At 57.7% G+C, this 27141-nt stretch overlaps 2 protein-coding genes across 4 annotated transcripts; both read left to right on the plus strand.

Annotated features, from left to right (window-relative positions):
- The first annotated feature begins 3370 nt into the window (after positions 1–3370).
- Positions 3371–7439, plus strand: LOC135191358 (parathyroid hormone 4-like). Its single transcript, XM_064173582.1, has 3 exons — positions 3371–3524; positions 5178–5333; positions 7043–7439. The coding sequence occupies exons 2-3, from the start codon at positions 5245–5247 to the stop codon at positions 7437–7439; spliced, it is 486 nt and encodes a 161-aa protein (XP_064029652.1). The 5' UTR covers positions 3371–3524; positions 5178–5244.
- Positions 7440–10140: 2701 nt separating this feature from the next.
- STK38 (serine/threonine kinase 38) lies at positions 10141–26903 on the plus strand. Of its 3 annotated transcripts, none has more exons than XM_064173950.1 (14): positions 10141–10395; positions 13509–13641; positions 16347–16398; positions 16538–16660; positions 17381–17464; positions 17970–18093; positions 18943–19097; positions 19887–19989; positions 21503–21564; positions 22199–22316; positions 23464–23587; positions 25238–25315; positions 25405–25499; positions 26073–26903. In XM_064173950.1, exons 2-14 carry the CDS (start codon positions 13511–13513, stop codon positions 26201–26203), a joined length of 1380 nt encoding a protein of 459 aa, XP_064030020.1. In that variant the 5' UTR covers positions 10141–10395; positions 13509–13510; the 3' UTR covers positions 26204–26903. The 3 variants fall into 3 exon arrangements, with proteins under 3 accessions (XP_064030020.1, XP_064030021.1, XP_064030019.1); XM_064173949.1 differs by lacking the exon at positions 25238–25315 and adding an exon at positions 25092–25187 and having other exon boundaries at positions 10144–10395; XM_064173951.1 differs by lacking the exon at positions 25238–25315 and having other exon boundaries at positions 10142–10395.
- Positions 26904–27141: the final 238 nt, after the last annotated feature.

Consider the following 27141-nt stretch of genomic DNA (forward strand, 5'->3'; position numbering starts at 1 on the left):
ACTTCCCCTTGCTCCTGAGCCCAGACGCTTCTGTAAATCTGGCTGGAAATGAGGAATGGAAAAGCCAGCCAGGCAGCCTGACTCACCGCTGCTCCACGCCGGCTCCCACCCGCGAACAGCTCTCAGCCCTGGGACGCCTCCGGGACCTACCGGCCACACAGTCCCGGTGCTACCCCACGGACGCGATTCCTTCCACCCCTCCAGACTGCACAAAACTGTGCCCCCCTCAGCCGTGGGGAGGTGCCAGCGAATGGCTGCGAGAGCCCAAGCCGAGGGGCAGCCAGGAGCCTGCCCTCCGGAGCTGCTTTCACCGCCTGCGAGCGGCGACCCAGGCGGGGCCGAGCGGGCAGCGGCGAGGGGCGCGGAGGGGGCGCGGCGCTGGAGGAGGGGTCCCTGCCTCTGCCGGGGAGCCCGGGCAGGGAGCGCAGCCGTTCGCCGGCGCTGCTCCACCAGCAGCTATATTTACTCTCTTTACCATCCAAGTGTGGTCAAACAGCTTCCTCTCAGCAGGGCGGTGTCTTGCTTTCCACACACCGCGCTGCGCAGCTCACACCAGTTTCAGCCTGGTGGAGGGGGAAGCAAACAGAAAAAAAACCCAACCAACCCAAAAAACAAAGTAGATTTGACTTCAGAGGAGCCCACGCTCCTGTTCCCGGTGAGTAACGGAGAAGAACACACGGAGAACCCCCCTGAGCGCCGCTGCGCACCTCCCCGCGGAGGGAGGATGCCTCGGATGCAGCACAGGCTTTGGTTAATTAAGTTCTCAGCCCCCAGGCAGCAGAGTCCCCCTGCCCTAACGAGGCGATTTGCACATTCGTTCCCTCCCCCATCCCTTCTCCCCCTCCACGGGGCCTCCAGGCTCTCTTTCCCTTTCCTTTCAGGCTCGGCAGCGAGCTCTGTTCCCTTCCTCCCCCACCTGGCTCCCCGGGGAGCGAGGCTGGAAAGGAAAACAAAGGAATCGCTCACTGGGAAGCCGCAGCGTGCGGAGCCCTCCCGCTCCAGCGCTCCCACTGACGGAGGTGATTGACCAGCGAAGGCCTCCGCTGGCAACTTGCGACCAGGATGAGGCAGAGGCTGGGAGCGAAAGCTTTGAAGCCAAGGCTGAAATCCTTTGATGGCTCCGTGTGTGCCTGGGGGGCGGCCGCGGGGCAGGCAGACTGGAATCGGCTGGGTTTGGTGGTTCCTGCCCTGGCTAAATGGACTCTTAGGGCTCTTGCTGAGGTTCATCTCGACCCGCTGAAAACACCACCCGGCAGTGCTGTTCTGCAGCTCCTCCTCGGTCCCATCACAGGGAGAGATGCTCACTACTGTTGGCTACCATCCTGGCTGAGAGCTGGGCCCCACGAGTGGTGCTGCATGGAGGCAACTCCAGTTAAAACCACATTCACAAAGCCTGACTGATCTGTCCCAGTGTATCCTCAGGTGCAGTAACATGATTGGAGTAGAACAGGATCATAGAATCACCCAGGTTGGCAGAGAGCTCCAAGCTCACCCAGCCCTGGCCAATCACCCAGACCATGGCACTAAGTGCCCCAGCCAGGCTTGGCTTCAACACCTCCAGCCACAGCCACTCCACCACCTCCCTGCACAGCCCATTCCAGTGCCAATCACTCTCTCTGACAACAACTTCCTCCTAACATCCAGTCTGAGCCTGCCCTGGCACAGCTTGAGGCCTGGAGGGCTTTCAGAGCATGGAGATGTGGTGCTGAGGGCCAGGGTTTAGCAGCAGGCTTGGCTGTGTTACTGAATGGTTGGACTCAGTGACTTTAAAGGTCTCCTGCAGCCTGCACAGCTGTGTGGTTGGCTGTGTGGTAGCTGCAGCATGAGCTGTGCCATCCACACCTTTCTATTTCCTTTACAAACCTCAGGCCCTGCAAAGGTCTCCTCCCTGCTGTGCCCATTAGAGACCTATCAGAACTTCAGCACAGTCTGTCCTCACATACTCCACTCGGGGAGATGACACAAAGCCACATCCAGAGTTATTTTTGACTCCTTCAAGCAAGCCCAGGTGGAAGCAGGTAGCCATGGCAGTGTGGCCTGGCCACGACAGAATGCCCCAAGTGCTGTTTATCCACCCCCTGTGAGGTGTCTGGCACGGGGCAGTCGCTCAGGCTAATGCCACCCTAGTCCTTGCAGTGGAGGTGCTGCAACTGCAATCAGTGAAGAGGCTCAAGAAGTTCAAGGCTGACTCAGAGCAGGTGTTTTGGACACGGCTGTGGCCAGTGCTTATTAATCCTTCAACATGTCACTAAGACACCCTGGGCTGGTGGCAGATAATTGGGTGGGGCTGGGGCATAGCTGCTGCCTGGGAAACCAAGAAGGGTCCAGGCCTCTGTTCTGCCAGCATTTAACAAATGTCATCTTTAATTGGAGACACAATTTGTGCTCCTTAATGGGTGACACTCTGCTTAACAAGTGGCAGTCCCACAATGACACAGGAACAGCTGTTTGATTGCTCTGGAAGAGCAGGGCTCAGAAGCAGCTGTCGTGAGGGATGCCATAAAGAGCAATTTGGTGTCCATGGAAGGTGCGAGAAGAGCCCAGGTGGTGCCAGCACTGCCAGCAGGGACTGTCTCCATCTGCACACTCTGCACTCACCCGAGACTGGCTTTAACTGGGACTGCAGTGTGCCAATGGCATCCTGGGCTGGCTCAGGAGCAGTGTGGGCAGCAGGACAAGGGAGGTTCTTCTGCCCCTGTGCTCAGCACTGCTCAGGCCACCCCTGCAGTGCTGTGTCCAGCTCTGGGCTCCTCCATTGCAGAGAGATGTTGAGGTGCTGGAAGGTGCCCAGAGCAGGGCAGCAAGGCTGGGGAGGGGCCTGGAGCACAGCCCTGTGAGGAGAGGCTGAGGGAGCTGGGGGTGTGCAGCCTGCAGAAGAGGAGGCTCAGGGCAGAGCTGGTAGAGTCCCCATCCCTGGAGGGGTTCAACAAACAAGTAGATGTGGCACTCTGGGACATGTTCTGGTGGTCAGGGAGGTGTTGGGTAGAAAGGTGGACTCAGTGAGGTCTTTTTCAACCTTAATGATTCTGTGATAGCAAAGGAAGGAGAACCTTTTTCTGCACACCCCAGGCATTTTTCCTGGTCAAGCCCAGAAGAGCAGGTTTGAATATCCCTTCCCATCACCCAGGGACACGGGGGGTAGGTTGGACTCGATGATCTCAGAGGTCTTTTCCAACCTGTTTAATTCTGTGATTCTGAATACAAATCTCTGACAAGACTCTGAGAGGGCAAAGGGGTCAGAAGCTGCCCACAACTGTGTGATCTGTTCCTCAGTCTCGGCTGATAAGAGCATTTTAGAGCCCAAGATGCATAACTGCTGGCACTGGGAAGCTGTCTCGTTTCACTGACACGAGAGGGAAGGTCTTAGTCACGAAGTGCTGGAGAGATCATTCCCATTGTTTCTGTGGCTTCTGGGCAGCTATAAAAGCAGGTGAACGCCGCAGCAGCGGCAGCCTCGCAACAGGACTGGCAAGGAGACACATCTGTGCGCCCAGAACCTCGCCCTGACCTCTGCAGCACCGCCGGTAAGTTGCCGATGTTAATGTGGAGCTGGAGGATGCTCTGGAATTAATACCTGCCTTAGTGCTGATCGTTAGAGGGAAGTGAGAGCAGTCAGCCTGAGCAGTTCTGCATCAGCACAACCTAAAGCCCCGCAGGGGGATGCTCGGATAGCTCCAGCCACAGTCATGTGCATTTCAGAGAGATCTTGTTAAACTGGAACTAACGGCGGAGATGTGGTGCTGAGAGGCATGGTTTGGTGCTGGGCTGGATCTTAAAGGTCTTTTCCAACCTAAACAATCCTATAATACCTTTTTGGTTTGGACTCCATGACCTTAGAGGGCTTTTGCCACTGAAACAAGTCTCTGATTTGTTCTTTGATGTCTAATTTGGTTGGAAGATATTATCCAAGGGAACAACTCACAAATTAGCAGAACAGACTCATTAAGAACAAGCTTAATTTTTACAGCCTCCTGCATCATTTGCCTTTCTACCCAGTCATCAATTCACTACTGAAATGAGCCTAAAGAAAAGTTGTTTGAAGAGGTGCTGAGTCATCTTTCAGCCTTCCAGCCCAAGCTGCTTCTTCCAGCCCAAATTGCTTCTTCCAGCCCAAACTTTCTTCCAGCCCAAGCTGCTTCTAGCCCAAATTGCTTCTTCCAGCCCAAACTTTCTTCCAGCCCAAGCTGCTTCTAGCCCAAGCTGCTTCTTCTAGCCCAAATTGCTTCTTCCAGCCCAAACTTTCTTCCAGCCCAAGCTGCTTCTGCAAAAAAAGTAGGAGCCTCATTATACAAGAACAAAATCTTGACTATTTGTACACAGTAGAAGTGGTGCAAGTTTTTGGTTTGTGTCCATCTAGGTTTTGATGGAACAATTAGCAGAGGGTTTGGTGCTAAATAACTGAAGGGACAGGCTGAAGCCAAGCTTAAAAGCAGTCGTTAGTGTGGAAAAAATGCAGACCTGTAGATAAAGGAGAGGTGGGGTTGGAAGGATGGGCAGGGAGCTGCTGCAGGAGCAGATACAGAACCAAATGCTGTTAGAGCTTGGATGGAAATAATCCCTCAACAATTCCATTTTCTAACTGTCACCTCCCTAAGCCTGCAGAAGACTCCATGAGGACTTTAGAGCCATCTTCCAGTACCAGAAGGGATCCTGCAAGAAGGCTGCAGAGAGACTTTCCCTGAGGGTGTCTAGAGACAGGACAAGGGGGAACGGTTTGGAGCTGAGGCAGAGCAGGGTTAGACTGGAGCTGAGGAAGAAGTTCTTCAGTACAGGGTGGTGAGACTCTGGAAGAGGTTGCCCAGGGAGGCTGTGGATGCCTCCTCAGGGAGGTCTAGGCTGGATGTTAGGAGGAAGTTCTTCCTAGAGAGTGTGACTGGCATTGGAATGGGCTGCCCAGGGAGGTGGTGGAGTCGCCGTGGCTGGAGGTATTGAAGCCAAGCCTGGCTGGGGCACTTAGTGCCACGGTCTAGGTGACTGGACAGGGCTGGGTGCTAGGTTGGACTGGATGAGCTTCCAACCTGCTTGATTCTATTCTATTCTATCTATGAAATCTCTTCATTTTTTACTGATCTGTGTCACAAATGCACACATCTGATGCTGGGGGGTGCTGGGATGAGACACCATAGCACAATGCTCCACTTTTACCAGTGCTTAAAGGCTGAAATTGCTTTTGCTAGGTGAAAGGAGGCACAGAGCAAAAGGATTTTTGCTGAGACTGTGGAGCAGATTTAAAGAAGAGAGAAAATGTTCCTGCCCCAGAGAGCTCTGCAGCTGGTGACACTTTTGGCAGTTCTCTTTTTTGCCTGCTTTGCAACGTGTCAAGACATTGAAAGGTAAGCAAATATCATCCTGTACTTGGTATCACCAGTGGCCAGCTTGCCTTTAGCAGCCTGTGTGCCCCACTGCTGTCACTTACCCCAGGGCACGGTGGGAGGGGAGCTCCACACATTCGGTGCAGCCACACTTTGCATCCCCCTCTCCACAGTGCAGAATGAGACCAGTTGGGATTTCAGCCCTGTCCCATCCACCGCGGCTCAGGTGATGCTTTGAAACCCGGCGCAGCAAAACCCTGTGAGCTTCCACACCAGCCCCGAGCATGCCCCAGGCTGAAATTCCACACTGAGTTCCCATTCCCATTCAGACCTGCACTGGGAGCCTCCAGCTGCCATCTAACCAGCCTGATACCCAGAAATATTTGCATCCCAGAATTAGCCTGCCCTCCCCAGGCAGGAGCTGGCTCCAAATGTTTGGTTTATCTGAAGAAAATCAGGAGCTGGTTTTAATTTCATGGCTTGGTTTCAGTTAAACGAGTCTTGACTTACAGCTCTGGAAGAAAAGGAGCAGTCCCAGCAGTGGCAGAACGCTGAGGTCACACCAAAAATTCAATGTATTCTGGTATGTAAAGCTCAGAGAAGAGCCCGAATTTGGGAAGGGACAGATCTCTGCTGAGCTCATGTTGTCACAGTCTCCCCAGGCTCTGCAAGAAGCCTCAGGGCTGCTCTCCTCCTCCTCCTCCTCCTCCTCACAGAATGACAGAAACATGGAACTGTTTTGCTTGGAAAAGACCTTAAGCATGTTGAGTCCAAAACCATTCTCTAGCTGTACCAAAGCTGGGGCTAAACCATGTTCCTCAGCACCACATCTCTGCACCTTTTAACTCCTCCCGGGCTGGGGACTCAACCACCTCCCTGGGCAACCTGTTCCAGTCCTAACCCTTCCAGAGAAGAAGTTTGTCCTAATATCCAACCTAATCCTCCCCCGGGGCAACTTGAGGCCATTTCCTCTTGTCCTATTTGCTTGTTCCTTGGGAGAGGAGACCAACCCCACCTGGCTCCAGCCTCTTTTCAGGACGCTGTAGAGCAATGAGCTCTCCCCTCAGCCTCCTTTTCTCCAGGCTAAACACCCCCAGCTCCCTCAGCAGCTCAGCACACTGCCTCCCCAGCCTAGAGAAACACCTCAGGCTGCTGGATGCCTGGCAGGAGCTCCGAGCCAGTGTGCTGGGTTCTTAGAATAGAATCATAGAATCAAGCAGGTTGGAAGAGAGCTCCAAGATCCTGCAGCCAGCCCTGGCCAATCACCCAGACCATGGCACTCATGCCCCCAGCCAGGCTTGGCTTCAACACCTCCAGGGATGGCAACTCCACCACCTCCCTGGGCAGCCCATTCCAGTGCCAATCACTCTCTCTGACAACAACTTCCTCCTAACATCCAGCCCAGACCTGCCCTGCCACAGCTTGAGGCTGTGTCCCCTTGTTCTGTTGCTGGCTGCCTGGCAGCAGAGCCCAACCCCACCTGGCTACAGCCTCCCTGCAGGCAGCTGCAGACAGCAATGAGCTCTGCCCTGAGCCTCCTCTGCTGCAGGCTGCACCCTCCCAGCTCCCCCAGCCTCTCCTCACAGGGCTGTGCTCCAGGCCCCTCCCCAGCCTTGCTGCCCTGCTCTGGACACCTTCCAGCACCTCAACATCTCTCTGCAATTCAGGAGCCCAGAACTGGACCCAGCACTGCAGGCTGTACTCCTAACTGCCCCTCTGTCCCCCTGCAGCAGGAGAGCAGTGACCGAGCACCAGCTGATGCACGACCAAGGGCGGGCGCGGCAGGGGCTGAAGCGCCTGATGTGGCTGCAGCACGCCCTGGGCAGCGTGCACACGGCCAGCAGCAGGGACCTGTCGCTTGCAGATGCCATGTGGGATTCACAGGAGAGCCAGGATGCCTCGGATCTCCACGGCCTCATCAGCAGGGGCCAGGCTGCAAGCCTGAGGAAGCTGCTGCAGGAGGAAGAGCAGAGCTTGCCCCCGCTACAGCAGCTGGAGGTGCTGCAGTATGAGACGGCCCCGAAGGGCAGCTGGAACCCACAAGACCTCTTCGACCTCCTCCTTCCAATCAAAGAGCTGGGCAGCAAGAGAGATGCTGTGAGCCAGCCCCAGCACTATTCCCACTAGCCTGCAGCCAGCTCTGCCCACCCATTGCTTTAGGTGTGTGATGTGAGCACGAAGCTCTAGCCCGAGTGAACTGCCAAAGCAAAGCAAAGTCTCTGCGTTCATTAAGCGCTCCCAGGCTGACAGATCCATAGCATGGACTGGGTTGGAAGGGACCTTAGAGCTCAGAGAGGGCCAGCCCCCTGCAGGGACACCTCCCACTAGCCCAGGTTGCTCAAGGCCTCATCCAGCCTGGTCCTGCACACCTCCAGGGAGGTTGTGGAGCCCAGAATCACCCAATGTGATCCAGCAAAACAAGTTCTTGCAGAACTGCAACCTCTGTCGTGTGTCACAAGTCCTTCAGTTTCTGTCCTGCCAGGACACCACCTGGAGTCCCTCTGCTGCTGCCAGAGGTGCAGGTGGTGATTAAAGCCCAGGAACTCCTTGCTGTTGCCAATAACCTTTTCACCCTCTGCACTGCACTTGCCTTTAGTAGTAGTAGGAGGAATGTCAATAAAAGGAAGCAGAATTGTCTCTGGCCAATGCCTCCACACTTCTGGGAGTAGGGAACTGCATCTTTTTCACCAGGCCAGTCCTCAGAGCTCCCCAGTAGATGCCCAAAGTCATCTGAAGTGCTACTGGAGCAAAGGATTTCAGATGTTCCTGAAGAGCCAAGTGGGCTGAGATCCAAACAGGTTATAAAACCAGAGGATGGTTTAGGTTGGAAATGACCTTAAAGCTCAACCAGTTCCAACCCCCTGCCGCGGGCAGGGACACCTCCCACTCATCCAAGCTGGCCTGGGAACACTTCTATGCCATGAGTTCATTGAGTTGGAATGTGGCAGCCCTTCCACCCTATGCCAGATGTCAGAGCCAGGGATGAACCCCAGGGGCCAAACCTCTTAGAAATGTCCCCATCCTGCTCAGCACATGGCCTGTGACCACTCTGCCTTTCAGACCCTGGTGTCCTCCTGGACTGAGCCAGCACTTCTTTAGCCCTGGGAGGCTTAGGTTGTAGCCCCCCAGGTGGGTCCTTGCCTCAGTGCACACAGGCAATCAACACTCAAGACCTGAACTGTTTGCTTGATGAACTGGCTTGAGAGCAGCCCTAAGGAGAGGGCCTTGGGGGTGCTGGTAGAGAAGCAGCTGAGTGTGAGCTGTGAGTGTGCTCCTGCAGCCCAGAGAGCAACCAGAGCCTGGGCTACAGCAGGGGCAGTGTGGGCAGCAGGGTGAGGGAAGTGATCCTGCCCCTCTGCTCTGCACTGCTGAGACCACACCTGGAGTGCTGCATCCAGTTCTGCAGCCCCTGGGACAAGAGGGATGTGGAGGTGCTGGAAGGTGTCCAGAGCAGGGCCATGAGGATGAGCAGAGGGCTGGAGCTGCTCTACTGTGAGGAGAGACTGAGGGAATTGGGGCTGTGCAGGCTGGAGCAGAGGAGGCTCCCAGGTGACCTTCTTGTGGCCTTCCAGGATCTGAAGGGGTCTACAAGAAAGCTGGGGAAGGACTTTTGAGGCTGTCAGGGAGTGATAGAACTGGGGGGGGATGGAGCAAAGCTGGAAATGAGGAGATTCAGACTGGACGTTAGGAAGAAGATCTTCGGCATGAGAGTGGTGAGAGCCTGGAAGGGGCTGCCCAGAGAGGTGGTTGAGTCCCCATCCCTGTTTCAGGCCAGGCTGGGTGAGGCTGTGGGCAGCCTGCTCTAGTGTGAGGTGTCCCTGGGCATGGCAGGGGGCTGGAGCTGGCTGATCCCTGTGGTGCCTTCCAGCCCTGCCTGATTGTACGATTCAGTGACTGCAGCACTGCAGGTGCTAGGGCAGACATCACCAGCCCAGGGAGCTCACACAGCAGCGCTCTGCACACAGCAGATCCCACAGCAAACCATGCATGATTGGAGATGTGGTCACACATCACAGCTCTGTGCACACTGCTCCATCCCTTGGCTAATTCCTCACACTCAGGTGGGCCGAAATGGCAGAAATTGAGCTGCTGGACTGGGTCCAGAGAGGGGCAGCAGAGCTGGGGCAGGGTCTGGAGAACAGGCCTGGGGAGGAGCAGCTGCGGGAGCTGGGGGGGGGTCAGCCTGGAGGAGCCTTGGGGGTAGTTTGCCTGTGGTGCTCAGGGCCACGGTTTCAGGTCAGTCTTGTGGAGCAGGGCTCTGGGCTTGGTGCCCCTGAGGGGCTCTGCCTCACTGCTCCCTGGGGCTCCCTGACAGAAGGCTGCAGGCAGGAGGCGTTGGTCCCTTCTGCCAACAGGCGCCAGGACAAGAAGTGGCCTGAAGTCTCTCCAGGGGAGCCTCAGGTTGGACATCAGGAGAAAGTTCCTCCCTGAAGGGGCTGTCAAAGACTGGCACAGGCTGCGCAGGGAGGTGTCCGAGTCCCCATTTGGGTCGTGCTCTGGCGGGGGGGGTGGACTCGAGCATCTCCCTGGGTCTCTTCCAACGCCTAATTCCCTGTGCCCCATCTCCGGAGCTCAGGAGCCGCAGAGCTGCGGTGCCTTGGCCGCGGCCTGGGCAGAGCGGCTCGGGCCCGGCGCTGCCGCAGCCTCCCCGCGGGCTCCGCTCCGCTCTCCGCCGCCGCTCCAAGATGGCCGCCGCCGCGCACGCGCCGCAGCCCCCCCCGCGACCCCGCCCCCCGCTCGAGGGCTGCGCCCCGCCCCGCCGCGCGCGCGGGGGGCGGTAGTGGGCGGGGCAAAGGGAGGCTCCGCCCCGCGGGCGGGGCCGGGGCGGGCGGCGCGTGCGCGCTGCCGCAGCGCTGCCGGGGCTGTCCCGTCCCGTCCCGTCCCGTCCCGTCCCGTCCGGCCCCGGACGCCGTCGGTTGCGGGGGGGTGGGCGGGGGGCGACGGCGTTGGCGTTGTGGCGGGTCCGGTCTCCCCGGCACTGCCCCTCACTCTGCCTCACCGCAGCCGCTTCGCCTGGCTCCGAGTTACCGGGATCCCGCCGTCGCTTTCAGCTCCTCGCCGCCCTCTCTCCCGGGAGGCTCCGGTAAGCAACTCCCTCTGCTTGTTGCTGTGGCGATCCCCATGTTTTCACCCCCCTACCCCCTCCGGTGGTCTACGTCGCCTCCATTCCTTTTCCTTCTCCCGGGGCCCTTCGGCTCTGCCGGGGCTGGGGGAGTAAGGAGAGGCCCCCGTGTAGCCCGCGGGTCCGTTGTGGTTGGATCGGAGACGCTTCGTTCGGGCATCGCAAGGTCCCCGCTGTCCCGGGGGTGGCCGCGCAGCGGGCCCAGAGCGGCGGAGGTCCTCTGCTCTGCTTTGCCTGCGGAGCTTGGGCTCCTTTTGTCTGCTGCCGGGGATGCCGTCGGGTCCCTCCGCCAGCGCGGCGGGTCGGGGGCCGCACGAAGGGCCGCGGAGCCGCCGCCCCCGGGCGGGCTGCCGCTGGGTCGAGCTCCGGTGCCGGCAGCATCCTGCCCCGTCACCATCCCATCGCCGCGGTGGGTGTTGGTCGGCTCTCGGGGCCGGTCGCCGTAGGGAGGGCATCCGGGCACCAACAAACAGGTGGTTGGCACTGCTGCTGCCAGCCCCTTCCCTTCCTCCTTCCCCTTCCCTTCTTTTGTTCGCGCCCCTTGGGAGCCAGCCCCTGCCGGCTGATTTTCGCTCTGCTCTCTAGGAGGCTTTCACACCTCCCTGGGGGTGCGGTGCCGTCTCCTCGGGGGGCGCATGGAGAGTGCCGCCTGGCCCTTGCATGGCACCGCTCGGAGCTGCCCCTCCAGAAATCGTGGTTCCATCTGGGAGCCGCTTAGCTGGAGGGTCTTAGGGCACCGCGGAGGCTCTTCGCTGCAGCAGGCAAACGCGGCGGCGGTGCGGGGGAGGAGGCTGGCGGAGGCACAGCCCTGGTGCCTTGCAAAGGTCTGCGCAAAGCAAACAGAGAAGAGCAACTCCTAAAGCCTTGGTGCCACCCGGGCAGCGTCAGAAGGGGAAGTGTCCAACCTGGCCTTGCCTGCAGTCCGGAGGGATGGTTGTGAAAAGGTTGCCTTGCTCTGAGTTGCCATCAGAGAGTGGCTCAGGGTGGAAGGGACCTCAGAGATTATCTGCTTCGACCTCCCTGCCGTGGCCAGGGACACCTCTCGGATGGATCTGGCTGCTCAGGGCCTCGGCCAGGCTGGCCTTGAACACCTCCAGGGAGGAGGCAGCCACAGCCTCCCTGAGCAACCCCTTCCAGAGTCTCATCACTGAAGAACTTCTTCCTCAGCTCCAGTCTAACCCTGCCCTGCCTCAGCTCCAAACCATTCCCTCTTTGTCCTGTTGCTTATGAGCAGGAGAACTGCCCTGGAGAGTGGTTTTACTCTTCAGGTCTTTGCTCTTTCCTGCGTTGTGGGAGGTGGAGCTGAGCTGTCCGAGCTGCCCTGAGGCTGTGCTGCAGCCGGGGCTGGGGTGCTCTGTTACCTTTCTTAAGAGAAGCCACTGGAGAGAGACCTTTAAGTTCATCAGGTCTGACCCTTAACCCAGCACTGCCAGGTCACCCTCAGCACCACATCTCCACGGCCTTTCAGTCCCTGCAGGGATGGGGACTCCACCACTGTGCTGGGCAGCCCTTCACAGCTCACACTGCTCCTCCTGTCCGACCTAAACCTCCCCTGCTGCAGCCTGAGGCCACTGCCTCTTGTCCTGTCACTTGTTCCATGGGAGCAGAGCCCAACCTGGCTCCAGCCTCCTCTCAGGGAGCTGCAGGAACAATGAGGTCTCCTCTCAGCCTCCTCTTCTCCAGGCTGACTCCCCCCCAGCCCTTTTCTCCAGACCCTTCCCCTAGACCCACTTCATCCCCTCAATGTTCTCCCTGGTCCTAGGGGACACCAAACCCAGTGTGTGCCTGTGGGAGCCTTGCAGTAGGGTTGGGTTTTGTTCCCTTTGAGCTCCATCTCCTGCTCTGTGCTCTGCAGCTTCCAGATCTCTGTGAGAGAAGAGTGCTCCACGGCAGCCAAAGGCCTCTTTTTCCCTTCCCTTTTGCTCTCTTATCAGATGGCTTCCAGAGTTTTGCTCTTCCACAGGAGAGGAGACAGCAGGCAAGTGAGGGAGCTGCCTGCAAGGGCTGCAGGAATTGGAGCTGGAGCTGGTGTGGCAGTGGAGACATTTCTGGGTTTTCAGCAGTCCTTAGAGCTGGAATCTACTGGGAGAAGGAAACCCTGAGAGCACTGCCTGAAGTTGTGGTTTCTGAGGCACCATGTTTCTTAAGTTTCCTTCCCTCTTATTTTCAGATCAAAAACACCCTCAAGTTGAAAACAGGAAGCTTGCCCTTGTACCTTTTATTTTGTAAGGCTTCTCCTTACTGAGCTGTAGCTCAGACCCCCCCCAGGCTGTGTCTGCTCTGGAAACCTTTCCCCTGTGGTTCATAAAATCAGAGAATGGCTCAGGTTGGAAGGGACCTCACAGCTCATCTGCTCCAAACTCTGCTCAGGGACACCTCTCAGCTGGACTCAGCTGCTCAAAGCTTCACCCAGCCTGGCCTTGAACACCCCCAGGCAGGAGGCAGCCACAGCCTCCCTGGGCAGCCTGTGCCAGGCTCTCACCACCCTCACACTCAACAGCTTCTCCCTCAGCTCCACTCTCACCCTGCTCTGCCTCAGCTCCAAACCATTCCCCCTTGGCCTGGCTCAGACATCCTCAGCCAAAGTCTCTCTGCAGCCTTCCTGTAGGATCCCTTCAGGCACTGCCAGCAGCTCTGAGGTCCCCCTGGAGCCTTCTCTTCAGGCTGCATCCCCCCAGCTCCCTCAGCCTGTGCTCACAGCAGAGCTGCTCCAACCCTGGCATCATCTTTGTGGCCTCCTCTGGCCTCACTCCAGCAGCTCTGTGGCCTCCTCCTGCTGGGCACAGCAGAGCTGGAGTCGGTTTTGGAGGTGAGGTCTGAGCAGAGCAGAGCCAAGGGGCAGGATCCCCTCTGCTGCCCTGCTGCCCACACTGCTCTGGCTGCAGCCAGCACTCAGCTGCCTGCTGGGCTGCAGGAGGGCACTGCTGGCTCCTGGGCAGCTGCTCAGCACCCAACACCCCCAGGGCTCTTTCTTCAGGGCTGCTGGAGGCAGCTGCTCCCATGGCAGCTCTGGTTTGAAGGTTGCTTCTCCTTTACAACACTCAGTGTTTCCTCCCTTTCTCTTTCCCTCACAGCCATGGCCATGACAGGCCCAAGCCCCTGCTCCTCCATGAGTAACCACACCAAGGAGCGAGTGACGATGACGAAGGTGACCTTGGAGAACTTCTACAGCAACCTCATCGCGCAGCACGAGGAGAGGGAGATGAGGTACCCACAACCTGCTTGCTTTCTGCCCAGCGTGGGTGAGAGCCAACCACACAGGCACTGCCCTCAGCTTTCAGCAGCCAGAGCTAAACTTGGCCATCTTCTGCTGAGAGTGTACCTGAGAGGTGGGCACCTGGGTGAGGCTTGGCACGGACACAGGGTCAGAGGATGGCAGGGGTTGGAAGGGACCCAAGGAGATCATTGAGTCCAAGCCCCCTGCCAGAGCAGGAGCATCCAGTCCAGCTCAGGACACACAGGAACACATCCAGACAGGCCCAGAGAAGGAGACTCCACAGCCTCTCTGGGCAGCCTGTGCCAGGCTCTGGGACCCTTCCAGCCAAGAAGTTCCCACTTGTGCTGAGCTGGAGCCTCCTGTGCTGCAGCTTCCATCCACTGCTGCTTGTCCTATCTCAGGGAGCAGTGAGCAGAGCCTGTCCCCCCCTCCTGACCCCCAGCCCCAGACATTGATTCAATCCTCTCTCAGTCTTCTCCAGACTCAGCCCCAAGTCCCACAGCCTCTCCTGCTCGGGCAGTGCTGCAGTCCCCTCCTCATCCTCACAGCCCTTCCTTGGACTCTCTCCAGCAGATCCCTGTCCCTCTTCAACTGAGGAGCCCAAAACTGAAGGCAGTAATCAAGATGAGGTCTCAACAGGGCAGAGTAGAGGAGGAGGAGAAGCTCCCTTGGACTGCTGGACACATTCTGCTTAATGCCCCCCAGGATCCCTTTGGTTAGGAAGGAGTTCTTTAGAGTGAGGGTGGTGAGACCCTGGCACAGGTTGGGGTTGCTGAGACCCTGGCACAGGTTGCCCAGGGAGGTTGTGGAGCACAGAATCACCTTTGGTCACATTGGGTGATTCTGTGCTCCACTGCCTCCCTGGAAATGTTCAGAACCAGGCTGGATGAGGCCTTGAGGGACCTGTTCTAGTGGGAGGTGTCTCTGCCTGTGGCAGGGGGGTTGGAACTGGCTGATCCTTGAGCTCCCTTCCAACCTAAACCATTCTATGATTAGGAAGAAATTCCTGACAGTGAGGGTGGTGAGACACTGGCACAGGTTGAGGGTGGTGAGACACTGGCACAGGTTGAGGGTGGTGGGACACTGGCACAGGTTGAGGGTGGTGGGACACTGGCACAGGTTGTCCAGGGAGGCTGTGGCTGCCTCCTCCCTGGAGGTGTTCAAGGCTTTGAGCAGCTGAGTCTAGAGGAAAGTTGTCCCTGCCTGTGGGATCACTGAGGCTGGGAAAGACCTTCAAGGTCACTGAGTTCAGCAGGGCTGGACTGAGCTGGTTGAGCTCTTAAATAAGGGCAAAGCCTTTTCAAAGTGCCTGATTGTGGAAGTGATAACCCCAAAGACTATCAGGGCAGAGCAGCTGTGCTGTGGGGCAGGAGACAGGAAGAGGCTCTTGTGCAGAAGGATGTGCATGAGGAGGAGGAGGAGGAGGAATGTTTTGCTCTATCCTTTGTGTTGCACCAGCAAAAAAACACCACACAGAGAGCAGAACCATGGAGCTTTGAGGTGCTCAAGTCCAGCCACTCATCCAGAGCTCACAATTCCACCCCTGCTGCTGAGCTGCCACCACCAAACCATGGCCCTCAGCACCACATCCTCACAACTCTTAAACCCCTCCAGGGCTGGTGACTCCACCACCTCCCTGGGCAGCCTCTTCCAGTGCCTGGGAAACCTTTCTGGGAAGAATTTTTGTTTTCTAATACCCAACCTGAACCTCTCCTGCCATGAGTTGAGGCCATTTCCTCTTGTCCTGTCACTTGCTGCATGTAAGGCCAAGCCCCACCTGGCTCCCACCTCCTTTGAGGGAGTTGTAGCAATCCAGAAGGTCTCCACTCAGCCTCCTCAGTTCCCTCACAGGGACCTGTGTCTTCACCAGCTTAGCTGCTTTGCCTTGGGCACACTCCAGCACCTGCATGTCCTGTCCATGGGGAGTAAAATCCCAACACTTCCAATCCCAGTTCTGGCAGCTCCTGATGTGAGCCCTGCTGGAACCCAGGGGGTGATCCTTGCCAGTGTCCTCACTCTGGATTCTTGTTTCCTTCCTCCCTTTGCTTCCAGACTCTGCTGTTCTACCAAGGCTGTCAATGTCTCTGCTTCTTTAGACTTAGAGAATTGTCAGGGCTGGAAGGGACCCCAAGGATCATCCATCTCCAGCCCCTGTGCCATGGGCAGGAACACCTCACACTAGATCAGGTTCTTCAGAGTCCTGTCCAGCCTGGCCTTAAAAACTTCCAGGGGTGGAGCTTCTGGCACCTCCCTGAGCAATCTGTTCCAGTGTCTCACCACTCTCATGGTGAACAACTTCTCCCTAACATCCAATCTGAGGGAGGTGGTGGAGTCCCTATCCTTGGAGGTGCTGAAGCCAAGCCTGGCTGGGGCACTGAGTGCCATGGTCTGGTTGATTGGCCAGGGATGGGTGCTGGGTTGGGCTGGAGGAGCTTGCAGCTCTCTTCCCACCTGCCTGATTCTATGATTCTCTGAGTTTCCTCTTCCCAAATGTTTTTGAGTACCTCCAGGATTAGGAACTAGAAAGAGACTTTCCTCATCCTTCACGTGCTGAGTTGGAGATGCAGCCAGATCAGGGCTGTGATTAAGCAGCCAGGTCTGCTGGCACCACATCCTCCTCCTCACAGAGCTGTTGGAGGTGCCCATGACACAGCCTCAATGGTTCAATCTTCTGTCTAACTTCTCTCTGCTCTAGACAAAAGAAGCTGGAACAGATGATGGAAGAAGAAGGCTTAAAAGATGAGGAGGTAAGGCCTGTGGAGAAATGACCTTGCTACAGGGGATGTGCAGATGGAGAGCTGCCATCTGGGTGTGGAATTGCTGTGCTCTCTCTGGAGCCCACCTGGCAGGATTCTCACTCTGCTTTGTTTCTTTCCTGTCCTCCAGAAGAGGATCAGGAGGTCAGCACATGCCCAGAAGGAGACGGAGTTTCTTCGGCTCAAGAGGACAAGGCTTGGTCTGGAGGACTTTGAGTCGTTAAAAGTGATTGGCAGAGGAGCATTTGGAGAGGTGAGGCCAGGAGAGGTGGCTCAAAGCCTCACAGGGAGCTGCTTGAGACAGCCCAGCCCAGAGCCCCAAACTGCTGCAGGCAGTGAGCACCTCCTGTGAGGCCAGGCTGGGGCTGGGAGCTGGCAGCAGAGGAGCCTCAGGGCTGCCCTCAGTGCTGTGCTGAGGATGTGCAGGGCTGCAGCCAGGCTCTGCTCAGGGGTGGCTGAGGACAGGCCAAGGGACACTGGGTGCCAGCTGGAGCAGAGGAGGTGCCATGGGCACAGGAGGGAAAAGTTTGTCAGTGTGAGGATGGCAGAGCCTGGAGCAGGCTGCCAGAGAGGCTGTGGAGTCTCCTTCACTGAAGAGCTTCCAACCCCCCCTGGATGTGTTCTGTGTGCCCTGCCCTGGGTGCCCCTGCTCTGGCAGGGGGCTTGGGCTGGATGACCTCCAGAGGCCCCTTCCAGCCCCTCTCATTCTGTCACTCTGTGACCCCTGGCAGCTCTGCAGGTCAGGCTGTGTGGGGCTGCCAGCAGCCTGCTCCAGCTGCAGATGTCCCTGCTGAGTGCAGGGGGTTGGGTTGGATGAGGTTTAAAGATCTCTTCCCACCCAAACCAGTCCAGGCCTCTCTCTCTGGTCAGTCCAAGTGCTGCAGAGGATGCCTCACAGTGATGCCACTGAGGGCTTCCTTCTCTGTCAGGAGCTGCTGCTCTGCCTGCCCTCAGCCTGCTCTCTGCTCCCCAGGTGCGCCTGGTGCAGAAGAAGGACACAGGACACGTCTATGCCATGAAGATTCTCCGCAAGGCTGATATGCTGGAGAAGGAGCAGGTGAGAAGCATCCCTGAGTTCCAGCCTGGCTTCCAGTCTGTGCCCCTTGGACTGCCCCTGGGCACCACTGAGCAGAGTCTGGCCCCAGCCTCTTGCCCCCAGCCCTTTAGCTCTTACTGAGCGCTGCTCAGCTGCCCTCTGGGACTGCTCTTGTGCAGGCTCAGCCCCAGGGCTCTCAGCCTTTGCTCCTCACAGGCCCCTCAGCAGCTTTGTGGCCCTCAGTTGGGCTCTCTCCAGCAGTTCCCTGTCTCTCTTGAGCTGGGGAGCTCAGAGGGCAGTTGGAAGCCTCATTTTGGGCACAGATTTTGGGCAGGTTTAGCTGTGGAAGGGTTTTGAGGGCTTTAGCTGTGGCAGGCTCAGTGATGTTTGTGCCTTCCTGCAGGGGCCTGGCTGCCAGCTGGGCACTCTTTGATGCTTTTCAGTGTGAGATTGGAGTTGTCTGTGAAGTGATAAATCACTCATGAACTGCTGAGCTGGAGTGAGCCCAATGCTGTGTTCCCTGCAGGTTGGGCACATCCGTGCAGAGAGAGACATCCTGGTGGAGGCTGACAGCCTGTGGGTGGTGAAAATGTTCTACAGCTTCCAGGACAAGCTCAACCTCTACCTCATCATGGAGTTCCTGCCTGGAGGTAACTGCTTCAAGCCATGAAGCTGCTTCCCTTCTACTCTGTGGAGCTCTAACTCCTCAGCTCCAAGCAGAGGCTGGGCTGGAGAGGTTGTGGTAACCACCCTGGGCATGACGTGGGGAGGGCACAGATCACTGCAGAGCTTCCTGCTCTGAGGAGGTTCTTTGGTCATGCTTGAGGTTATCTGCTTGGGTTGTGTTGTTTGAAACTTGGCCTTAATGTCCTTTCAGTTCTCCTGGCTGGCTGCAGGACCAGCTCTTGGGTTTCTAACCTCTGTGCATGCAGCACAAAGAGCTTGGAGTCCTTTGCTCTTTCAGAGGCTGCTGCTGCTGCTCTTCAAACCATCCCAGAAGCACAGAATGGGTTTAGGTTGGAAGGGAGCTCAAAGCTCAGCCAGTTCCAACCCTCCTGCCATAGGCAGGGACACCTCCCACTAGAAGAGGTTGCTCAAGGCCTCATCCAGCCTGGTTCTGAACACCTCCAGGGAGGTTGTGGAGCACAGAAGCACCCAACGTGATCTTTGATCACGTTGGGTGCTTCTGTGCTCCACAACCTCCCTGGGCAACCTATGCCAGGGTCTCACCACCCTCAACCTATGCCAGTGTCTCACCACCCTCACTCTCTGTGCTCCACAACCTCCCTGGGCAACCTGTGCCAGGGAGGTGGTTGAGGCTCCATGCCTGGAGGTGTTTGAGGCCAGGCTGGCTGAGGCTGTGTGCAGCCTGCTCTAGGGTAGGGTGTCCCTGGGCATGGCAGTGGGGTTGGAGCTGCCTGATCCTTGTGCTCCCTTCCAGCCCTGAGTGGTCTGTCTGTCTGTAGTGACCTCTGCTGCTCTTGGGGGGGGGTTTCCAGGGGACATGATGACCCTGCTGATGAAAAAGGACACTCTGACAGAAGAGGAGACTCAGTTCTACATCGCTGAGACCGTCCTGGCCATTGACTCCATCCACCAGCTGGGCTTCATCCACCGAGACATCAAACCAGACAACCTCCTCCTGGACAGCAAGGTAGGTGCCCCCCCACTGCCCCTTGTGCTGCCTCTGGGCACCTCTGAGCAGGGGCTCGCCCCAGCCTCTTGCCCCCTACCCTTGAGCTGCTGCTGAGCATTGCTGAGGTCCCCTCTGGGGCTGCTTTTCTCCAGGCTCAACAGCCTGATCCCAGCAGAAGGAGCAACTCCAGAATCAAAGGGACCTGCCCTAGAGTCCCAGCATGGTGGAAGTTGGAAGGGACCTCTGGAGCTCATCCAGCCCAACCCCCCCAGTGCCCAAGCAGGGCACCCACAGCAGCTTGCCCAGGGGCACAGTGCCCAGGGGAGGTTGGAAGCTCCCCACAGAAGAGACTCCACAGCCTCTCTGGGCAGCCTGCTCCAGGCTCCAGCACCCTCACACCAAACAACTTTCTCTTGCTGCTCAGATTGGAACCTCCTGGGGTCCAGTCTGTGCCCATTGCCCCTTGGCCTGTCCCTGGGCACCACTGAGCAGGGTCTGGCCCCAGCCTTTTGCCCCCCACATCTCCTTTAGCGTGGTGAGACCCTGGCACAGGTTGCCCAGGGAGGTTGTGGAGCACAGAAGCACCCAACGTGATCAAAGATCACGTTGGGTGCTTCTGTGCTCCACAACCTCCCTGGAGGTGTTCAGGACCAGGCTGGATGAGGCCCTGAGCAACCTGTCCTAGTGAGAGGTGTCCCTGCCTATGGCAGAGGGGATTGGAACTGGCTGATCCTTGAGCCCCCTTCCAACCCAAACCCATTCCATGACTCTCTGATGGTTCTCTTCTGTCTGTCTCTCTGTTTCCAGGGCCATGTGAAGCTCTCAGACTTTGGCCTCTGCACTGGCCTGAAGAAAGCTCACAGAACAGAGTTCTACAGGAACCTGAACCACAGCCTCCCGAGTGACTTCAGTAAGTTGGGTGCCCCTCGGGGGGGGCTGTGCACTGCCAGCACTCACACCCTGGGGTGGCTTAGGAGGCTGTGCTGGGGGAGCTCTGAGCACCTTGTTCCTAGTGGGAGGGGTCCCTACCTATGGCAGGGAGGGTGGAAGCAGATGATCAGCCCTGTGAGGAGAGGCTGAGGGAGCTGGGGGGGTGCAGCCTGCAGCAGAGGAGGCTCAGGGCAGAGCTCATTGCTGTCTGCAGCTGCCTGCAGGGAGGCTGTAGCCAGGTGGGGTTGGGCTCTGCTGCCAGGCAGCCAGGGACAGAAGAAGGGGACACAGCTTCAAGTTGTGCTGGAGGAGGTTCAGGCTGGGTGTTAGGAGGAAGTTGTTGGCAGAGAGAGTGATTGGCATTGGAATGGGCTGCCCAGGGAGGTGGTGGAGTGCCCATGGGTGGAGGTGTTGAAGCCAAGCCTGGCTGGGCACTGAGTGCCATGGTCTGGTGATTGGGCAGGGCTGGGTGCTGGGTTGGGCTGGAGGAGCTTGGAGCTCTCTGCCAACCTGCCTGGTTCTGTGATTCTATGATCTTTGAGGTCCCTTCCCACCCACAGCAGTCTGTGATCAGTGTGGCACCCTGGGCTGTGAGTCTGATTGGCTGTGGCACAGCTTGGTCAGGACAGGAGGGCTTAGACTGGAGAAGCCCTTCAGGATCCTCGAGTCCAAGCATGAGGTTCACACTGACAGGTCCTTGACTAACCCAAATCCCTCAGCACAGCATCCAGTCACTGTGAGTCTCTATGGTTGGAGAGGACCTCCAGCACCATCCAGTCCAACCTTCATCCCAGCAGCCTTCATCACTAGGCCACAGCCCCAAGCACCACATCCACTCTCCTCTCAAACACCTCCAGGGATGGTGGCTCCACCACAGCTCCAGTTAGTCCAACCTGCCCCAGCAGCTGTGTTCTAGGAGGCTGTCTCTGAAATGCACTCTGCTGGAGGTCCTCACCTGTGCAGAGAAGCTTGGGTGAAACCTCAGTGGCACCTGGGAGCTGCTGACTGTGCCCTCTGAGCAGTTTGCATTCCTCAGAGGGCACAAAGCCTCTTGGAGTGCTCAGGGATCTTCTCAAAGGGTCCTTGGTGCTCAGTGATCTCAAAGGGTATTGTTTGGGACTGAGAGAGGCAGAGGCAGAGTGGAGAGAAGGGAGAAATGTTTGGCACTGAGGGTGGGGAGAGCCTGGCCCAGGCTGCCCAGAGAGCTGGGAGCTGTCCCCTGGCTGGCACCACCCCAGGCCAGGCTGTGTGGGGCTGTGAGCAGCCTGCTCTGGCTGCAGATGTCCCTGCTGAGTGCAGGGCTTGGGCTGGAACAGCTCTGAAGGTCTCTCCCCACCCAACCCAGTCTGGGACTCAGCATGCAGAAAGCTTTGGCTGCCTCTGCTGCTCCTTCAGCCCTCGTTCAGCATTCTATGACCCTCTGATCCATGACCCACTCTTCACTGTGACCAAGGCTGTAGCAGGGCTCAGTGATGTGTTCCAATCTCCTTCAGCTTTCCAGAACATGAATTCCAAAAGGAAAGCAGAGACTTGGAAGAGAAACAGAAGGCAGCTGGTAAGTGAATTTCACCTGCCTGGAAGTGTCCTCTGCTGGGCTGTGCAGCCAGGGGACCTCTGCTACTGCCAAGGGACCTCTGCTGCAGCCAAGGGACCTCTGCTGCAGCCAAGGGACCTCTGCTGCAGCCAAAGGGACCTCTGCTGCAGCCAGGGCACCTCTGAGGCCCTGAGCCAAGGGACAGAGGTCCTGAGCCCCTTCTGAGTTCTCAGCAGTGCTGGGACAGAAAGATCTTGCTCTTAAAAAGAAGGACTTTGCCCCTCACCTGCTGCCCAGCTGCTGCCATCTGTGCCCTGCCACAGCTACTTCCCCTGCTGCCTGCCAGCTGTGCCCCTACAGTGGATGCCACAAGCAAGGCCATGCCCAGGGCAGTGCTGCCTTGCCCCATTCCAGGCTCCTTTCCTTGCAGAACCTGAAAGGGCTCCCAGGGAAGGGATTTTTGCTCAGGGCCTGGGAATCCCAGGATGAGAGACAATGGCTTGGAGCTGGGAGAGGGGAGATTGAGAGGGGAGGGAGACAGTGGCACAGGTTGAGGGGTGGGGAGACCCTGGCAGAGGTTGCCCAGGGAGGGGCTCAGCACCAGGCTGGATGAGGTCACTTCTCTCTGGTGACAGCTTGCTGGTGTCTCTTGCAGGCTTTCTCCACTGTGGGCACTCCAGATTACATTGCCCCTGAGGTGTTCCTGCAGACTGGCTACAACAAGCTCTGTGACTGGTGGTCGCTGGGGGTCATCATGTATGAGATGCTGATTGGTAAGAACTGATTGGCATTTCCCTCTGGCCCTCAGCAAGGCCTTCTGGCACTGTCCCAAACCACATCCTGGGGCTCCAAGCTGGTGAGGCCTGGGTTTGGTGGCTGGGCCATGAGATGGGTGAAGAAGTGGCTTGGTGGCTGCAGCCAAAGAGTGGCTGCGTGGCCAAGTGGGGGGCAGTGACAAGTGGAGTCCCTCAGGGATCACTCCTGGCACCAGGCTTTGTGGGTGCCATGGACAGAGGCACTGAGTGCAGCCTCAGCAGGTTTGCTGCCCACACCAAGCTGTGTGGTGCCCTGGCAGGCTGGAGAGGGCAGGGATCCAGCCGTGCTGCCAACCCTCCTGGCACTGCCCGCGGGGCTGCAGCCTCAGGGAAGAGCAGGCAAGGCAGAGGTGTGGGAGGGGACAGTTTGTCTAAGTCCTGCAATCATGGAAGTGGTTTGGAGTGCCCAGCAGGAGGAGGACACCAGGGGTGGGTGCCAAGAGGCTCTGAGCCCAGCTGAGCTCTCAGCAGTGCCTGCAGGGCCCTAAGGAGCAGCTGAGTGCTGGCTGCAGCCAGAGCAGTGTGGGCAGCAGGGCAGCAGAGGGGATTCTGCCCCTTGGCTCTGCTCTGCTCAGACCTCCTCTCCAGTCCTGCCTCCAGCTCTGCTGTCTCCAGCAGGAGGAGGCCACAGAGCTGCTGGAGTGAGGCCAGAGGAGGCCACAAAGATGCTGCCAGGGCTGGAGCAGCTCTGCTGTGAGCTCAGGCTGGGGGAGCTGGGGGGGTGCAGCCTGCAGAGGAGAAGGCTCCAGGGGCACCTCAGAGCTGCTGCCAGGGCCTGAAGGGATCCTGCAGGAAGGCTGCAGAGAGACTTTGGCTGAGGGAGTCTGAGCCAGGCCAAGGGGGAATGGTTTGGAGCTGAGGCAGAGCAGGGTGAGAGTGGAGCTGAGGGAGAAGCTGTTGAGTGTGAGGGTGGTGAGAGCCTGGCACAGGCTGCCCAGGGAGGCTGTGGCTGCTTCCTGCCTGGGGGTGTTCAAGGCCAGGCTGGGTGAGCAGCCAAGTCTGCTTGAGAGGTGTTCCTGGGCATGGCAGGGGGTTGGAGCAGATGAGCTGTGAGGTCCCTTCCCCCCTGAGCCTGTCCCTCAGCTGCACCTCCCTTCCCTTCCAGGCTATCCCCCATTCTGCTCCGAGACTCCTCAAGAGACCTACAAGAAAGTGATGAACTGGAAGGAGACTTTGACCTTCCCTCCAGAGGTGCCAATATCTGACAAAGCAAAGGATCTTATTTTAAGGTGCCAGCCTTATGGTTTGCCACTCAGTGCAGTGCTGAGTGTCTTGTCTTGCACACTGTGCTGTGTCCCCCTCATGGCTTGCTTCATGTGACACAAAGCTGCTGCTTGTTGAGAGCTGCACAAGCAGCAGAGGCTCAGCTCCCTTAACATCTCTGCCTCAGAGGTCATTTAGTGGAGCCCCAGACTGAACCAGGCCAAAACCAAGCTGTGTGCTGCAGCAGCCAGGCTGGAGGGCAGGGATCCATCCAGAGGGACCTGGACAGGCTGCAGAGGTGGCCACAAGCCAACCTCAGGAGGTTCAACATGACCAAGTGCAAGCTCCCATTTGGTGCTGTTAAGCTCCTGTGCTCTGCTCTGCTCTGCTGAGACCACACCTGCAGCACTGCCTCCAGTGCTTGCCCAGCATGAGGATGTAGAACTGTTGGAGTAGATCCAGAGGAGGCCCCAAAGATGATCAGAGGGCTGGAGAGAAACCTCCCCTGTTGGGGCAGGCTGGAGCTGTTCAGCCTTGGAGAGCTCAGTGGGGAGACCTTAGAGCAGGTTTGCAGTAGCTGAAGGGGCTCCAGGAGAGCTGGAAGAGAGACTTCTGATAGGGGCTGGGAGTGACAGGATGAGAGGGGATGGATTGAAGGTTGAGGAGGGCAGATTGAGAGTGGAGATGAGGAAGAAATTGTTGAGAGTGAGGGTGGTGAGACCCTGGTAGAGGTTAGAGGTTGTGAGGGGTGGTGAGACCCTGGCACAGGTTGTGAGGGTGGTGAGACCCTGGCACAGGTTGAGGGTGCTGAGACCCTGGTACAGGTTGCCCAGGGAGGTTGTGGAGCACAGAAGCACCCAACGTGATCAAAGATCACGTTGGGTGCTTCTGTGCTCCACAACCTCCCTGGAGGTGTTCAGCACCAGGCTGGATGAGGCTTTGTGCTGCTGAGAGCTGTCCCTGCCCTTGCTTTGACCTCTTCCAACCCATCCTGTATGAATTCCATGCAGCCAGGAATGTTCCTGCTCTCTCTGCCAGCTTCCCATGGGTGCAGCTCCAATCCTCCTGCCACAGCAATGTGAGGGTGCTGGAGGCTATGAAGAGGCTGCTCAAGGAGGTTGTGGAGTTTCCTTCTCTGGAGGCTTTTCAAAGCCAACCTGGTTTTGTTCCTGGGGGTTGGCCTGGATGATCTCTGGAGGTTCCACTCCATGCCCTGGAGCACAAAAAGCTGCCCCAGAGCCTCTGTCGTTGCTGTCAGTCCCTTCTCTGCTCTCAGGACAGGAGCAGAAGTGTTTGAGCTTTTTAGGCTTTGGATGTTCTCAGTGGTCCTGAGCTAGCAGGGAGCAGGAGACCTTCGTGTCCTGGTTGTGGCCTTTGAGCTGCCAGCCCTGGCCATAGCTCTGTGTTTTGCAGGGGGAGTTCTTAACCCTCTCCATGTCTTTGGCCCCAGCTCTGGAAGCTCTCCCATCCCTGGATGGGAATGCTTTCCTTTTCATTCTTCCTTCATTGTCATTCTTCCTTCCATCCCAGATTTTGCTGTGAATGGGAGCACAGAATTGGTGCATCTGGTGTGGAGGAAATAAAGAGTAACCCATTCTTTGAAGGGGTTGATTGGGAGCACATCAGGTAAGAAGCTTTGCAGCAGAAGCAAACTGCTCTGTGTGGTTTCTCTGCAGCCCAAGGGAGCAGCTTGCCTGGCAGTTACCATCCCTGCAGCTCTTTGGTTCCTTAGCTGGAGCTTTGCTGAGGTTTAGGTACCTTCAGTCCTTGGTTCTGTGAGGAAATGGGAGGTGGCTGAGTGCTGCTGGTGGGATCTTAATGCTGCCACTGCTCTTCTTGGCAGGGAGAGGCCTGCAGCCATCTCCATAGAGATCAAAAGCATTGATGATACCTCCAACTTCGATGAGTTCCCAGAGTCTGATATCCTGAAACCAACAGGTAAAGGCTTCCACCCTGCCTGGGCCCAACCCTTCCTCCTGTTCTGGGCCTCTCAGTTTAAGAAAGATGTTGAGGTGCTGGAAGGTGTTTGGAGAAGGGCAGCAAGGCTGGGGAGGGGCCTGGAGCACAGCCCTGTGAGGAGAGGCTGAGGGAGCTGGGGGGGTGCAGCCTGCAGCAGAGGAGGCTCAGGGCAGAGCTCATTGCTGCCTGCAGCTGCCTGCAGGGAGGCTGTAGCCAGCTGGGGTTGGGCTCTGCTGCCAGGCAGCCAGGGACAGAAGAAGGGGACACAGCCTCAAGCTGTGCCAGGGCAGGTCTGGGCTGGATGTGAGGAGGAAGTTCCTGGCATAGAGAGTGATTGGCATTGGAATGGGCTGCCCAGGGAGGTGGTGCAGTGCCCATGGCTGGAGGTGCTGAAGCCAAGCCTGGCTGGGGGGCACTGAGTGCCATGGTCTGGGTGACTGGGCAGGGCTGGGTGCTAGGTTGGGCTGGAGGAGCTTGGAGCTCTCTTCCCAGCTGGCTGACTCTGTGATTCCGAGGCTGATTTGCTGTTCTTTCCCCTCTCTGCCCGGGCAGGGGCAGCAAGCACCCACCCAGAGACTGACTACAAGAACAAGGATTGGGTTTTCATCAACTACACCTACAAGCGCTTCGAAGGGCTCACTGCCCGAGGGGCAATCCCCTCCTACATGAAAGCAGGGAAGTAAATCCCTGCTGGGACTCCTGCTGAGCCATGGAATTCTCTCCCTGGACTTTGGGCTTTATGCCCATTAAAGAACTTTTTGTCTGGTTTTTTCTTACCTATACCTGAGGGCTCTCAGCTCCTGGAGCCTGCTGCAGCCTCCTGCTCCGTTACCAATCCTGCTTCTTGCCGAGCAGGTTTTTGCCTTTCTGCACTATTGGAAAGAAATTCCACAGCAAATCTGCCCCAGCCCTGCTCTTTCAGGAGCTGGAGTTGGGGTTTTGTCTCCTTTGGAAGTTCTTTGCCCTCAGGAGGTGAGGGCAAAGCCTTCTCCTTGCCACCTGCTGCCCACAGCAGCCTCTTCGCCAGCCCCGCGCCGAGCGACAACCTCCATCTGCCAACTCTGCTGCTTGAGGACTTCAGGACAGAGGAAGCAGAGCAATAATTACAGCTGGAACTGCACAGCTCTGCAGGGAGCTCTCCTTAGAAGGGCACCACTTGGATTGCCTTAACCTTAGCGTGCAGGGCTGGGTTGGATGCTGCTGCTTGGAAGCCTCTTGAGTCTCCTCTCACCCTCCGTGGCAGTGGCCTCCAGCTGCCATGCACTTCACTGTTGGTACTGAGCTGCAGGTGACTTTGGGACAGTGACCTCCAAACCAGCCCAGGGCTGGGTCTGAGGAGGGTTTTTTGGGCTTGTTTTTTATAAATTAAATCCTTGTGCAAGACTTTTTCTTTTCTGGGCAGGCAGAGGAGACCTGAGGCCACTGCCCCAGCAAGCACCAGCAGCCTTCGGCTCCTGCCTGGCAGATGGAGCCAGAGACAGGGACAGAGCCGCAGCTGGGAGCTCCAACTGCATCTGGGACCAGAGCAGAGAGGGAAGGAGCTTCGTTTAAGCTGGTCCTCGGTGGGCACAGCTCAGTCCTGGGCACGGCTCATTCCTGGGCACGGCTCAGCCCCGGGCAC

The sequence above is a fragment of the Pogoniulus pusillus genome, chromosome 39 (assembly GCF_015220805.1).
Source record: "Pogoniulus pusillus isolate bPogPus1 chromosome 39, bPogPus1.pri, whole genome shotgun sequence".
In the NCBI taxonomy this organism is placed as follows: domain Eukaryota; kingdom Metazoa; phylum Chordata; class Aves; order Piciformes; family Lybiidae; genus Pogoniulus; species Pogoniulus pusillus.

Coding starts and splice junctions, on each gene's coding strand:
- STK38 (XM_064173949.1), top strand. CDS start 13,511: ATGGCCATGACAGGCCCAAGCCCCTGCTCCTCCATGAGTAACCACACC. Junction 17,465..17,969: donor ATATGCTGGAGAAGGAGCAG/GTGAGAAGCATC, acceptor TGTTCCCTGCAG/GTTGGGCACATCCGTGCAGA. Junction 23,588..25,091: donor GCAAAGGATCTTATTTTAAG/GTGCCAGCCTTA, acceptor CTTCCATCCCAG/ATTTTGCTGTGAATGGGAGC.
- LOC135191358 (XM_064173582.1), top strand. CDS start 5,245: ATGTTCCTGCCCCAGAGAGCTCTGCAGCTGGTGACACTTTTGGCAGTT. Junction 5,334..7,042: donor ACGTGTCAAGACATTGAAAG/GTAAGCAAATAT, acceptor GTCCCCCTGCAG/CAGGAGAGCAGTGACCGAGC.